The 16,242-nt window shown below is 39.0% G+C and overlaps 1 protein-coding gene across 2 annotated transcripts in view; it reads left to right on the forward strand.

Annotated features, from left to right (window-relative positions):
* Positions 1-16,242, forward strand: part of Fmn2 (formin 2) — a 320,978-nt gene that overhangs the window by 80,836 nt on the left and 223,900 nt on the right. Inside the window, exon 4 of one of the 2 annotated variants that reach the window (NM_019445.2) lies at positions 10,474-10,529. The exons of the other annotated variant lie outside the window; for it this stretch is intronic. Within the exon in view, the coding sequence (NP_062318.2) occupies positions 10,474-10,529 (56 nt within the window). The remainder of the gene's footprint in view (positions 1-10,473; positions 10,530-16,242) is intronic. 2 annotated transcript variants of the gene reach the window in all.

Genomic DNA, 16,242 nt, shown 5'->3' on the forward strand with positions numbered 1-16,242 from the left:
TGTCTTAAACTATTTTGTGTTATTGGCTAGGAAGGCACTATTTGAGGCTGGAATCAGTGTTAATTAGAGAAATTAACTAGAATATTGATTACTTTGGAGGATCCAGGTTCTCTTTCTTGGTGAACTGAGCAGTAGTAAGTCCCATGTCCTGACGTAGGTGAAGACTAAAAAGAACAACATTGCTTCTTACAGCTCTACTTACTGCAGATCTTCACAAGTGATACTGTAGGTTTCAGAGCTGAGAACTTGACCATGTGGACTGTCTTAGCAAGAAAGAGATGGCCATAGAAGCTTAATTTTGGCTTAATGTGAAAGGGCAAAAATATAAGACTCTGCACCACACCAGCTTTGTGATGTTAGGCAAGTTTCCAAACTGTTGTATTTATTCCCTTACCTATGACATGTTAATGAGAATAGCAATACCACTGTAAGATATGACTGAGTAATGCATATATTCATGTAAAGAATAGAGGGTCAGAGCCAATGGAAATGCTTGGTGTCATTGTTACAACCATCATTAAAGTTATTTTCTATTATGATCTTCCTCATGAGTTTCCTTTAAAACTAGTAATGGCTCTGTTAGTGGTTTTCCAGGGTTCTGTCTTCAATTCTGTACAAAGTTCCTATCTCTTGTCTTTACCTGTTTCTTGGCAAACATATTTTACCATTTATTCTTTATACCAAATGGGGACTACACAGTACCCCACATGTCCTTTTTAAAATGCTCTGTGATTTAGAGAAACTGCTTGCTATTCACTAGTTGCCATACAATCCAAAAGATAAAATAAAAGCATAAATTTGCAAGAGAATATGAAAAAACAATTGTTTCTTGGACGGCTGTTTACTAAACCACTCACATACAGTGGTTGATCAAGAGTCCAGGCAGAATTCCACACCATTAAGTTCTTCAGAGAGAGAGAGAGAGAGAGAGAGAGAGAGAGAGAGAGAGAGAGAGAAAAGAATTTTGACAGGACAGTGCCTGAAAATTCAACATGTGAATGTAGATATTTTTAGTTTCAAAAAGGGAAGGACTCAAGTAAAGATTTTTATCCTGTAGTATGCGTGATTGTTTTAGGCTAAAAATGCCATTGGCTGATATTCATATGTAAGGGTGCAATTGTTTTAAGCAGTTTTCTTGATAGATAGCCCTTGGAGCAATGCTTTCTATTCTTTCATTCATTCGCATCAAAAGCTGGCATAATCTTTCAATGTCCCTACTCTATGTTTTTCAACTTTTCTGACTGCGTTGCTAAAACTTTTCTTTACTATTTGGCAATGCTTTAGAAGCATTGTCCATCGCTGGGTTACTGAAGGACTGGGCTGAGAACAAATTGAAAGAGGGCCCCTGAATTTGAGTTTGACCAGGATAGAATTGGGGCCAGAGTCAGGAGAGGATGACTTACTTGGCTTCTCTATAGATTAACACAGCTTGCAAAAATGCCCGGGCAAGGGATTTTAATACAATGCCTTTTCTCCTTTTAAAATGTGCATTTATGAAGATGATAAGGGTACGTAGAAAGTAATTTAAACCACCGTGTGTTTTCCTAATTATCTGTGTTCTACCCCAACCACTGAGCATTGTTTTTCAAAAGCATTTTAATGTTGCTTTTCAATTCTTACTGTGTCGCTTTCACATGGAAAAATGCAAGGGGCATTCGCCTTTTCAAGGAACCATACCGTAACCTCCCCTCTTCCTGTCAGTCAAATGTAAGAATGAATAGCCAGTACCACAGAAAACCCTATAGCTGACTGTCTTGTATCACTTGTGAGTTTTAATAGCATGACTATCATTAGTTGTAGAGTATTTACATATGCCCAGTTGGTAGTTATATATGATTTTTGTAGTGACATCATTGCTAAATCCAACATGTGGCAATTTTAAAGCTGTTTTACTTTTTGGAGAAAACAATCTTGAATGCCCAACTATTTTTTTTTTAATTTCTTTCATTAACTTTTTTGATTGAGGTGGTGTTCTTTTTTTCTTCCACATCTTAAAAATTACTGTTAATTCCTATGTGCAACTAAGTCAGATTTGTTCATATTTTTCAGGCTCTTCAGATTTTGTCATATGCTTTAATTTTTCCATAGTCACTTTTATAAACAAGCTTTCAACTTTCATCTATTTACCAAAGCACTAACATTTTTTATAAGAATTTTTAGTGCTGAGGCCAAGATAAAGGCTGATACCTCTCCTCATTAGTGAAAGAGCAGATTCCTTTTAGTCTTTTGGTTTCTTTCTTCTCCTTGTGCTATTGTTATAGAGGGTGAGGGAAAGACCCACAGTCTATAAACTGACCTCGTGAAGAGTGCAGGAGGCATCCCAGAAGCATTAATTCTCGTCGGAAAAGAAGTGAGGGCATAGTATGACCAAGTACTGTTGGTAGATAGAAGCATCTGCAGGAAGAAAACCTACTCATGTCTTGCCTTTCTCATTTCTTTCTTCATTTCCACTTTTATTCCTTTTAGTTTTCCCTCTATAGATTTTTTTGAATATTTTTCTTTTTGATAATTTTGTACTTTATAGTCACAGGTGCTATGGTGGTTAGCTTTCATCATTTTAAGATGTATTTAAAGTTCCTTTTTGGTTTGGTGTTGTTGCTATTAAAGAAGTTTGCTTTTTTCATATCCAAATGACACTGAAGAGTAAGCCCTGAAGGAAAAGCTGTTGATGGGAAATTTTTTTGTTTTTGGTTTTTGTTTTTTGGTTTTTTTGTTTTTTGAGTCAGGGTTTCTCTGTATAGCCCTAGCTGTCCTGGAACTCATGTTGTAGACCAGACTGGCCTAGAAATCAGAAATCCACCTGCCTTTACCGCCCAAGTGCTGGGATTAAAGGTGTGCACCACCACTGCCTGGCAATGGGAAGTTTTATAAGTGAAGTTGGATGAGCTATCTATTGCAACACAGAAGTCCAAGAAGCATTAAGAAAAAACTCAAGGCAATATATTTCCAGAAGATATACAACTCCTCAGTTACTGTCTAAAGTTGTGAAATGGTTGAAACTCTAACCAAAAAAAATCTCAAAAAAACAAAAAACCAAAGGTCTCCTTATAAAAATCAACAAATTTAAAAGGCATAAATATCAACAAAATTAAAAAGGATAAAAATGAGCATATGAATATGATGAGAAACCAATCTAGAGGTTGGGAAAGTATATTTGCAACATAGAAGAAAAGGCTAATAATGTGACTGAGACATTCAGAAAGGACATTGAAACCAAGACAACAATAAACAAACAAACAAACAAAACCCCAACCAGACAAAACAAATGTAGGCAATGAAAACATCAACAAAGATCACAGTTAAATGCATCACTGCTTCACTGGGTCCATTAAAAAAAAAAAGAAGAAGAGGAGTGATAAGACAAAGTCAAGGAAATGTAACATTTCAATGTCAACAAAGAATAAAGGGGACTAGAAACTATAGTGGCTTTCAGAAACTCTGGAACCTGTTAAAGACACAAACTTACAAAGTCATGAAGTAGAACAAAGAAGTGAGATCAAAACCACCAGACATGGAAAGTATACTCATACAGGGGAAACTCCCCAGATCTATGGAAAGAAATGGATATCTAGGCACAATAAGAAGTTAGAGCCCCATATAGACATGACTGAAAAGATCCTATCAACAACATACTACTAGGTAAATACTATGATCAGAGAACAAAGAAATACCATTACAAGCTATAAGACAAAACATTTAAATCTCAAACAAATATGCATTAGAATAACCAAAGCAGAAGGGTTTTGCAACTACATAGGAAGAACAACAGTATCAACCAACCAGACCTCCGCCCCCCCTCCCCCACCACCAAAGCTCCCTGACAAAGCTCCCTTGTCAGGTCTCAATGGAAGGGGAGCCCCTTGGTTCTGTGGAGGCTTGATGATCCAGCATAGGAAAATGCTAGGATGCTGAGGTGGGAGTGGGTGGGTAGATGGGGAAGCACCCTCATAGAGGAGGGGGGGGGGCTAGGGGGTTATGGAGAGAAAACTTGGAAGGGGGATCGCATTTGAAATGTAAATAAATAAAATAACCTATTTTAAAAAAGAATAACCAAAAGCTAAGAAAGAATTGAATTCAATTATTTAGTTCAAGCTATGAAAGCAAATAATTGCCAACTATTCAAGATTATTATATCCCACAAAGTTATCCTTTAAAATCAATGGAAACAGAAACCTTGTAAGATATGTAAAAATTAATGCAATTTGTGACTACTAATCCAACAGTGCAGAATATACACAAAGGAATGTTGCATGCAGATGATGAAGAAAATGGTCTCAATCGTAAGAGCACAGGAAATACGTTGTAAAAAAACAAGCAGATGAACTAAGGAGAAGTAAGAAAGAATCATATTTATCCAACTCAGTTAAAAACCAAACCTCTAATGTGAGAAAGTATGAAAGGAAAGAACAAACATAATAGAATAAACCAGTGAAACCCACAACATAATTCTGAGAATCCGCAAACCCCTCTTGATAATAAACGTAAATGGACTTAGCTCTCCAGTTAAAAGACAGAGAATGAGGATGGGATTAAAAAAAAAACCAAAAACCTCCGCCTGTTTTGTTGTTATTGTTTTTGTTGTTGTTGTTGACAGAAATAAACTTCACTGGCAAAACATAAAGAAGCTGAAAGTTAAAAGGATGGAAATCTGTCTCCAAATACACGTAGCTGTTCTCAGGTCAGAGGAAATAGAATTGAAGCCAGAATAAGTCACAGGTTTTCAAGGTAACTACATATTAGTAAAGGGAAAAATTACAAATTGTAAGCCTTGATACTCTAAATTTCATAAGAGTCACTTAAGGGTTAAACAGGGCCAGATACAATAAGTGTTTTACTTTAACACCCCAGTGCCATCAATAGTGTGATGACCTAGACAAATTTCAGCAAAGAGATAAATTATATAATAAATTAGATGGCCTTAATAGACATCTAACAAGTATGACAGCTGAAGAATACAAATTTATTTTCAGCATCTTGTGACATGTTATCTATAGTCTATCATATCTTCGTATCCAAAGCCCAATTATTGACAAGTAAACATAGTTGTAATAATTTATTGTGTGCTATCAAATTATTATATTAAACTGGAAATCATCTGCAACAGAAAATTTGAACATTAGTACATAAAGATGGGACAATATGCTCCTGAATGATCATATTTGAAGAAATCAAGAAGAAATTTAAACAAAATTGAAATAAAACAAGCCATCCAGTCAGTTGATGAATAAATGGATTGAATAGCCTTTAAAATAGGAAATATAGATGAAAAAAATCTTCAACTATAAGGAGATATGCAGGACACTACACTATTATTCAGTTTCTTCCCAACCAGAATGGCAAACTTCATGAAAATAAAAATTAATAAATAGTAGTGAAGCTGTAGGGAAAATAGAAATACTACACACTATGGTGTGAGTGAATAAAAGCCCTGTGACTATGAACAGTATTGTGAACGCTACTCAAATATCTCCGAACAGAACTCCATGTGATCTAGTTATACTGTCCCTAAGTGTGTATCAAAATGGAGCAAAGTTAGCATAACACAGACATGAGTGTATATCCGCATCTAGTGCTGTGATGTTCGCAATAACCATGTTGAGAAGCTAGACTAGCTGAGCCTCAGTAGTTGAGTAAATCGAGAAAATGTGATATATTTAGAATTATATTTTATTTATTTACATAAAGAAGGAGGAAATTATGTGCTTCGTGGTGAATGGAGGGAAGCAGAGATCATGGGAGGCAGACTCTAGACTCAAGACAAGCATTCCATGTTTTCACTCATACATGGAATCTACATTTAATGTATATGATAAATGTACCCATCTGTGGGGGACATGAAAAAAGATGTAGAAATGTTTATTGAGAGAAGAGGTACTATTGATGGGGGATGATACTGGTTAATGGGGAAGGAAAGACAATTTTTTCATGTAGAGAGTGTGTGTGCAAGAGTGCAGACAGGAAACCGCTGAAGGAAATCTCCTTCAGGAGGAATGGTAAGGTTGGATAGGAGAGTAAAACTGTATATTATCTTAATGAAACCCACTATTGTGTGTGCTAACTATAGGAAAATTAATTTTAGAATCATATAAAATATCTAGATTGTCATTAAATTGATTTATACATAATTATAGACTTAATTAGATTGAAAGTTTGTCTTCACAGTGCATAGAAAAGAAATGCGCACTTCTCAGGATGGACTTGAACATTTGCACTTCACCCCATGACAACGAGAGTGGCCAGGCCACCAAGCACAGGACTCATTTAAGAAGCAGTGAAGGAACAGAAAATGCTGGGGCATTATAAAAACAAAACAAAAGATTTCTGTGTGTGTGTGTGCATGCGTGCATGCTGTCTGTCTGTCTGTGTATACAAGCCTGTATATATGTGTGAGTGTGCATGTGTGTGTGTGTGTCTGTCTGTGTGTGTGTCTGTGTGTGTGTGTGTGTGTGTGTGTGTGTGTGTTTGACTCTCCATGTTTCTTCATGTACAGGGTGAGAATACTAATAGAAACTTATTCTGTGGAAATCCTCCAAACAATGTTTATTTTCTGGTTGAATGAATTGTATCTTTAAGAAAACATTTCAGCGTCTTATGAATATCTAAGATGCACAAAAGGATAACAAAAGGAGATGGATCAAAGGAAAAGAAATTTAGGATGAAGTAAAATGAATCTAGGTTAGATTAGCTCGCTACAGTGTATCTGAAAAGAATCCACAATACAGTAAGGTAGTCGGAAATGTATTCCTTAATTTCAGAGTTGGAAAGGGAAGCGTGAACAGTTGTGTGTCATCTTCAATTGCCATGACCTTGAAAGCAACAGTTGCTTAGGGAAGCAACCATTTTCTAGCCTCCAGTATAAAGAAGATATGTCTCTTATGGCTCCCCAAGAAGGAGGAATTTGAAGATCTGGAGAGATGGCTAAGTGGTAAAGAGTAAGTGCTTGTTGTTCTTCCTGAGTTAAGTATTCAATAGCTCACAACTGCTCACTCCAGGTCCAGGGTGTACACCTTTCGCTATCATCCATAGACACTGACACACAGTGGCATTCACAAAACCAGAGATATGCATGTACACATAAATAAAAACAAAAATTTCCAAACAAATTTTGTATGATGGTCTGCAATATGGTATTGCTGGCTCATTTCTGTTTGGTCCAAATTCTTTTATACTCTAGCTAATGCAGGAGTACCAAGAGTGAGGTGTTAGTTCTCTGTCTCCCTGTCACACAAGCCAGAGATAGAAGGATGGATTATGTTTCTGAGTATTGGTGCGGGCATATGCTTGTGTGCACTCGTGTACACAGTGCAGGACTGTGGAGATAAGAGTCCTGTGTTTCAAGTATAGCTATATTCTGTTGGCAACAATGGATAGCTCTACTATCAAAGAGTCAAACAAGAACATATGCATAAGCCTACTTAGAACATGTTAATTCCTCCCCCACTTTTACCTGCCTGAGACATATATATTAGAATTAAAATCATCCTCTACCATGTATGAGGCTTCAATCATAATGCATGCAACTTAAATTCTACTCAGTAAAATTTCTGTCTCTTAAATTAATTAGATTTGAACCCAGCTGGTGTATTTCAGTAAGGAAAATGTAGTTCAGGGAACTCTAACTCTGTGCATACATAAGTTTTACTTACAATGCAAAACTTTCTAAGAATATCAACTTCATTTTTTGGAGGTGTATTTTGTATTTTTGGACTGGTGGTGCAGTTCTTTTTTTTTTTTTAATTAGGTATTTTCTTCGTTTACATTTTCAATGCTATCCCAAAGGTCCCCAATCCCCTACCCACCCACTCCCCCTTTTTGGCCCTGGTGTTCCCCTGTACTGGGGCATATAAAGTTTGCAAGTCCAATGGGCCTCTCTTTGCAGTGATGGCCAACTAGGCCATCTTTTGATACATATGCAGGAGAGGAGAGAGAGAGAGAGAAAGAGAGAGAGAGAGAGAGAGAGAGAGAGAGAGAGAGAGAGAGAGAGAGAGAGAGAGAGAGAGAGAGAGAGAGAGAGAGAGAGAGAGAAGCTAGGGATCTTTGTGTCCATCTCTAATATGGAAATAAACAAGCAAACAAACGAAAACTCCTGGAGGATAAGTAGGAGATCTATTTGCTCTTACTGTACTATTTAAATAGAAAGACAAGAAGATCCGTTCTTCCGTGTCTTCTAAGTCAGGCCTTGTTTGTGGGTCTTGGAGAGGAGGTGCAGAAGATGGAAGCATATTTTGGGTTTGCTTTATTAACTCTTGATTAGCTTTCAAGCAAAAGATCTCTGTGCAAATGGAGAAGACTCTGGTGTCAAGTTCAACATGAGGAGAATACTCACTTTTGATTAGCCTGCTGAAATAATTTTCTCTGGGACGATGGTTCCATTTTAAAGGCACCTGCTTATATTCTAACCCCTGCCCCACTCATGTGTTGGATGTGCTATTTCGTGCTATTTTCTGGTTTTTGTTTTTAAAGATACAATTTTAAATGAGGTACTGGACATAACTAGATAGAAGGCTGAACTATGCTACCTCTTAAGGAATCATTACTCTTCCTTAACAAGGTTACCCACCTTCTGCACCTTCTGTTTTTTGTTTTTTGGTTTTTGTTTTGTTTTGTTTTGTTTTGTTTTGTTTTTTAATGGTGGCGCTATTTCTTGTCTTGATACAATGCTTCATTTGTTTTCATTCTCATATTCACTCAGGACTATTTTAAGCACTTACTGCTGTCAAGAACTGTTCTATATCACACCGGGAGGGAATGTCCAAACGAAGGACCTGCTTCTGTGGGGTGAATGTTGTGACGAAGTGTATCAGTTAGTTTTCATTATTATGAAAAGTACATGGTTAAAATAAAATTCAAGGGTGAAAATTTATTTTGGTTCATGATTTCAAAGGTTTCTCATTTTGATAACTTGGTTCCACGATTTTGGATCTGTGGTGAGGCAGCGCATTGTGGGTAGGTGGGTGGCGGTGCATGGTGAATCAGAGCACTTTTAACAACTGGGAAGCAGAGAAAGGTGAGATATAGAATCCCATTACTTCCTTTAAGGAATGCTCAAAGTTGCCTGTCCTGCCTCATCTTCTAAAGTTCTCCCATCCTCTCAACATCACCAACTTGAAATCAAAGCCTTGGAAACATAAGTCTTTGGGGAATCTTCTTGTTTCCAAAAGATAAGATGCAGTTATAGATAGGTAGCAAAAAGGTGAATTGTGGAGTATAGGGTGTGAGGACCTAGCCTATGGAACATGAAAGGGCTGGGGATCAGGAGTCCTGGGGCGGTAGGAGGACATAATTATAACAGAACACACAGGGAGGTCAGAGCAGAATTCTCAGAGGATGGACCAAGCAATCACAGAAGGGTGACAGTGCAGGCATCAGGAAACTGGAGAAAGCAGCCGCGGTGGCCTTTGAGGCCCCATGGAAGGGTAGAAGAGTGTATGTTTCATCTTAGAAGTTTGCCATGTGGGTAAGAGCATAATGAGCTAGTGGCAAAGGTGTAGGGTGTTTACAGAGGTGAGAATCATAGGTAGATGACACAAGGCTGGAGAGCCTGGGTGGAGGCTGTGAGGCTCATCTGGGTACAAAGCAAACTTTAAAGGCAGCTTCAAATTCATTATGCTCTTCAAACTCTGTACCATATTTTTCTGTATCGCCATTGCATGCATCCGTTATGACACTGAGGAACAGCAACTGCTCTATGATATTGGCAATGTCTAGGATATGCAGCTGTCCTGAATAGGCAAGACTTAAACTCATTCACTCATCTTCCCAATGAGTGGGCTGCACATCTCTAACAGGCAGAGGATGGCTGAGAGTCTTTATGTTTAGATTCCTAAATTTTCACAGTAGCTTTACTTAGAAGATACTGCCCTCCAGCATGAACAACAACAGCAACAACAAAATCAGCAACAACTGAATCTCTAGTCCTGTTAATCGTAGTGTATTTCCAGTATGATCCCATAAGATCTCAAATGGCTAGGAAGACTGAAGGCGGAAAATCCCTTCAGAATCCATTCTTACTCCTGCCTCTTGGTGGCAGTATTTGTCATCCCTCACTAGAATCAGAACTGAATTTGTCAGTATTTAAAGCCTTTAAAATCCTGTGCTTCAAGACTGAGGTGATCCCATTATGTATGAACTGTCACTAAGTGAATAATACAGTTGAAAACTTCTAAGCAGGGACTTTTGGTGGGGGTTTGGGGACTAAAGAACAATTGAGAAAAGCCATTTAAGACTGGCGTGCAGAAGAGAGCGCAGGGCTCCTGCTATTTGTAAAATAGCCAACAACACAAGTTGTCATCATGTGTTTATGGAAAGCAGCCATATTCTCACAGTGTGCTAATCAAACTAGAAAAAACGGACTGAGTATTCTTGCTATACACTGTGAAAGACTTGTATCTAGTGGAAGTTTTAGCTTTTAAGTGAGAAACTGGGAAATGTTGTTCTTTAAGGTATTGACTGTCTGCTTCCTTTCCAATCCAGAACCTAAATCCTCTATTTTGGAAAGCCCGAAAAAATGCTCAAATGGTGTCCAGCAGGTAAGAGAACGTTATTAGGACGGCAAATCCCCGTCTCTGTTATTCACCTTAAAACTTAAAAATAGTAGTGTGACTGACATTCCTCTCTGCACAGATGGCTGGGCTGCCCCGGTATTAGCTCACAGGGGAATCTACTGAGGTGAAGGGAAATGCTTGTTTTCATTTACAGTTTGTGATCCCATTCAGCCTTGAAATAGAAAGTAGTACTAGCTTCGCAGATCGATATTATTCTATATTGAACTGGGGGGTGGGGTGGGGGGTGGTACCAGCATTTGCTGCCTGCAGCGAAACTCCAGGCCACCGGGAGAAAATGTTTGTGTGATGACGTGTCTAAGCACATCCCAGGGGTAGTCTCTAAAATTATTTTGGCGTGGCCTGCCTAATACCTAGTAAGACAACTTTCCATCATGCTGTGGTTGGGAGCAAGGCTTTTGTGTGTGGTTGATAATGACTGTGCCATTGAGCCATTACAACTCTTAAATGACTTCAGAGGATGGGGCATTTGATGGTATCTTTTCAGACCCTTTCATCTATTACTACCTATATCTGTAATCCCCATTCTGGGGATTAAGAGACAGATAGAGCCTGAAAACTCACTGATGTAGTCAAATTGGTGAGTTCAAGCTTCCATCAGAGACCCAGAAAAGGCGGAGAGTAATTAAGGAAGACATCTGATGTGGACTTATGGCCCCTATGTGCATGCACCTGCACATACATGCTCTGACATGTGTGCAGTCATTCACATACACACAGAAATAAATTATGGAAAAATGTCCAGAAAAGAAACATCTCATAGAGCATTGACTATTGATAGCGCTTACTTTTTTGGATATACAAGAAATTGTTGAACTTACTTATAATTATTCCCAACTATGCTTTTAAGAATGGTTTCATACTGCATGAGAAAATAAGCTAGTCTACATTGTATGATAACAGAAATGAGACTCGTTGTTCTGTTCTATTAAGTCTGGCCTATGGAAAAATGAGAGGAATCTTACATGAATTCTAAACATATCTTGGTTTCTGGGTAATGTGTATTGGCATACGCAGATTATATAGGACATGATGTTCTGAACTGGAGAATTTGAGAAACCTTCAAAGTGAAGACAGGACTCTGTTTTAAAATAAGTTTATTGTTATATCAAACGTGTGCTCCTCCTGGAAGCGAGATGGAGTTATGAGGTTAGCTCAGAACCAAACAATCTCCAGGTTCTCTACAAAATACCATCGAGATGAGCTTTTAGTGTTTGCTCACAATTAAATTTCTTTTTGAGGACATAGTCATAATAGCTCTCCTAGCTTACTGGTTGTTGGTTTGTGTTTGTGTTTGTTTCTGTTTTGTTTTGTTTTCTGAGGAGAGACCTATATTGAGCTGGGTGCCCTGGAAATGACTGCTGGGCTCGGCCTCTGGTTATTTAATTAGCTGCAATAATTCATTTATGGTGAACCAGAGAAAGCTAAAATGATGAAAACGGAAGAGTAAACTAGGCAATGGCAAGCAAACAAACTCTCCCACTGGAGCTGGAGATACGTAAGAGAATATTTAAGAGCACTTGCTGCTCTTTGCAGAGGACCTAGGCTGAGTACTTCTGCATGCATTTCTCAACCTATGCAGTCCTTATAGCAATACTTTAAATTACCTACCATGTTACCTACCATCAATGAGATGGTACAGAATAGTCACTTGAGCATTATCCACATAAAAATAGACACAGAAGAGGGTCTATAAGAAATACCTATGCTCACAGCATACATCTTACAGATCATGTGGCTTTAGGGAGTTGCTGTTAGTGCTGCCAAATAACATCTCATTACTTCATCATTTCATTGTAAAAGTTATTCTATTATTTTTAAACTATACCTTTTATGGGAGTGGGATATTTATAATAGAGACAGAGAAGTCTATTATTTGGCCTTTGTCTCTAACTTTTGAAGTTTTACTATAACTTGGAGTTAAATTGTATTTATTCATTTTAGTGAAGGGACTAACATATTTTTGTGGATGAAACCGCTTGCAATTCGCATCCTGGTCACTAGAGGGCAGCTCTTCACCTCTGTAAATTACCACAACAGCACGAAAAGACTTCTCCTGGCCAGTTGGGTATGGGTTATGTTCAGAAGTGTTTTGCTAGCCCATCCTGTGCTGCTACATTATTCTGAGAGTAGCATTAACCAGGCCTCTGTTGCCTTCCTCGCCTGTGTTCAGGTGTCCATCCTCTCAACTGAAACTATATGGAATGTGTTGAGTGAATTTTGAGTGTTACTCTGCTCTGTAGATATTAATTCTAAGCATCCCATTCCCTAGAAACAGCACCACATCACTGAAGCACTTTTGCTGTGCTAGGATTTGCATGTAGGTACTTAAGGAAGAAGATAATGTTAAGATAGAACATTTCCCCTTTCACAAATACAGGGTGGTATTTAAGCTACAATGTATGTAGGAAACCCTTTTAACACCCAATGATGAATGAATGGCCACAGTTAAACCAGGGTAAGAAAAATGGGCCTAGAAGCAAGGAGAACTAATTCAGAGAGCGTGGGACGGTGATCCTTCAGGCCCAACTCAGTTTATGATCATTTTAGGTGCTCAATAAACATGTTAGCAGTGTTTAGATAGTGAGTCTCAGGAGATGCAGGTAGTTAGGAAGAAGAGAGGCACAGATACTCCCTGGCAGGGATGCAGACACAGAGCTGGAAACCCTGGAGAGAGAATTTACCGTACCATGGACCAGGGAAGACACAACTTTTCCAGAAAGAACATTTTTGTTTTATGGACACTCCAAGGACATCAGTGTAGGTATTTTAACATCAGAAACAGGAGGAGATACTCATCAGGTGTTTGTTGTTTCGTGCCAGAGTCTGACTGTGTACACTGTCTAGCCTACTACTCACTATATTGATCACGCTGGCCACAGATCCATAGAGACCCATTTGTGACTGCCTCTCAAGTGATTAAAGGTATATGCTCCCAGGCCCAGCTCTTATGTGTTGGTTTTAAAAACTGAGAAGCAGTCAACATCTGGGAAGCAGTTAGAATGTGTGTTGAGGATGTGGAGAAAGAATTGGATGCCACATAGTATTTTTGTTTTCTTCCAGAGTGGTGAGGACTTGGAGCTACACTGAAGCCAACCGTTGAGATGTAGATGGTGGAAAATTAGTGCGTGCCATGCAACATTTATACGAGAGACAAGACACAAAGTTAAGGAAGCTGAGGAAGTCTGATGGAGTAGTAACTAAGGAAGTCTGATGGAGTAGTAACTAAGGAAGTCTGATGGAGTAGTAACTAAGGAAGTCTGATGGAGTAGTAACTAAGGCAGTCTGATGGAGTAGTAACTAAGGCAGTCTGATGGAGTAGTAACTAAGGAAGTCTGATGGAGTAGTAACTAAGGAAGTCTGATGGAGTAGTAACTAAGGAAGTCTGATGGAGTAGTAACTAAGGAAGTCTGATGGAGTAGTAACTAAGGAAGTCTGATGGAGTAGTAACTAAGGCAGTCTGATGGAGTAGTAACTAAGGAGAATGTCCTGCTTATTTAAGGATGCTTTTCCCATGATTAGGCATCACCTGATCTGCTGTGTACTAGGACACTTGTAGGAGACAGGGGGAAAAAACACGTAAAGACTTGTATAAGGCAATACGACCCCTTCATGTAAACATGTCTATTGGCGTTGTCTTTGTTTGGGTCTTGTTCTGGCTTCCATGTTGATAAGACTGTGTGAGTGTAGCCAATTTTTCTAAGAGATGAATTCTCAAAGCAAATTTCCAGTTCCTCTCTAGCTTGCGTATCTTTCTGCCCAGTCTTCTGCTAAGATGGTTGAGCACTAGTTGCAGGAGTTGTGTTATAGATGTATCCGTTGTTGCTGAGCACCCCTAGGTCGCTTGTCCTCTGCATTTGGTTGGTTGTGGTTTTCTGCAATGATTTCCATCTGCTGTAAGATGTTTCCTAGATGAGAGGTGAAACCTACCCTCCTCTGTGGGCATAAAAGGACAAATATTTACAAGGTAGTTAGGAACTCTGCTGGTTTACTAAAGTGGGAGTTGCATTTCAGTTTCAAAAAATAAGGATAATATATATTTTAAAGGAAGAAGAAGAACAACAACAAAAAGAATTAGTCATTTCAGTTATAGGATAGTATCTTTTCCATATAGCTACAAACCAACTTAAAAGATACAGGGTAACTGCCAAGATATTTAATGTATATGGTAGATTATTGGATTAATTAAAGAAATCAAAAGTTGTAGAGAGACTGTAAATTTAGAAGAAGAGTTTTGTAGAAAGTTTATTTCCTGATGGACTTAATTTGCAGATATAGGAAGATGGAGCAGACTAGTTGAGATGAAGAACTGGACGTGAACTTGGCGTTAGGGTGACCATTGTGCAGGTGAATTGACAGGCAGCTTAACTTACTTCTCCTGTGGAGACTTGACCTTTGCTGGTGGCCTCTGGCCCAGGGCGTGAAACTGGGCAATGATTGAGCGCAGACCCCAGCGTTATCTGGATCATAGTCATTGTTATCTGGATTATCTCCTTGTGGATTCCCTTACTTCCCATCTTGACCCCTTCTAATCTCTTCCTGCATGCTACCCCAGAGTTATCTTTCTGAAAACACAAACTGTTTTACCCCTGATATCTGCTTAGACTTACTCAAGGACTGTTCATTGTGTCTCTAAAAGGTTTCAGGCCTGTGAGTTTGACATACAGAGTCTCCCTCCTGCCATTGCCCTCTTGACCTTATCTCTCACTGTCTCTCCTCCAGATTCAGTTTGGTCTAGGGAAAAATAAGTTGTTTCCTCAAGACTCTACTATCCTTCACATCTTCCCTTGCATGGTTCTCATGTACCCTCAGATGCCCAAATTGTTCCATCTTGACTGCCTCTCACACTCCATATGAAAAGCCTCATGCTCCAAAGCCCTTTAGAGTCCTTACACTGTAACTACTGTGCCCATGCCTTCTGTCTGGAATCATTGGACATATGTACAGGGATTGAGCCCCATAAAGATAATACTGTCTGTACTTTCTTTTGTCCCCTCAGTATCTAACACAGTTGGGCAGATAGACGAAGCCCAGAGAAATGTTTGATGAATGGATCAATACATCATGACCATGCTGATGAGATAGAGCAAAGGGCAGATCTTTGAGCAGTTGTAGAAAATGTACTCGCAGAGGATGTGGGATGTAGGGCTCTTGTCTCCAACACAAATCCCAGTTTTTCTAGAACAGTCAGAGTGAAGCAGAAAAAGACACTGATGGGACATCTGTTAGGGACAGATCTTAGTCAGTGGCAGTGACTACAGTATGGGAAATTCCACTGTGAAGCGAAGTCAGCTGTGGATTGCACAGAGATGAATCTTTTAAAGGGCTGAAGGAGGAACAACGAGGAGAGGATGAGGAGAGGCTTGGGAGAGTCCAGGACTGAGCATGACAAGGGTTCTCCACTGCATACGAGAGCTGTTTGTTCCGTCTGCTTGCTGGCAATGACAGAAGCTGGGATTCCGCCCCTATCTTAGAATTCGGAGACTGCGCCTTATCTTCAGCTGCTCCTGAAAGAGATAAAAGACTTTGGCGATCTTGAATCTTCTCACACAGTCACACTAAGGGAGAGCGTAGAGTCAGTCTGAGGACGTTGCCTTGAGAAACCTTAGTGTTGGTCAAATGTTTTTACGACAAGGCTGAAGCCTCAGAAGAACCTGCTTCCAGTTTAGTGGAGAGACCA

Source organism: Mus musculus, chromosome 1 (genome assembly GCF_000001635.26).
Source record: "Mus musculus strain C57BL/6J chromosome 1, GRCm38.p6 C57BL/6J".
Lineage (NCBI taxonomy): Eukaryota > Metazoa > Chordata > Mammalia > Rodentia > Muridae > Mus > Mus musculus.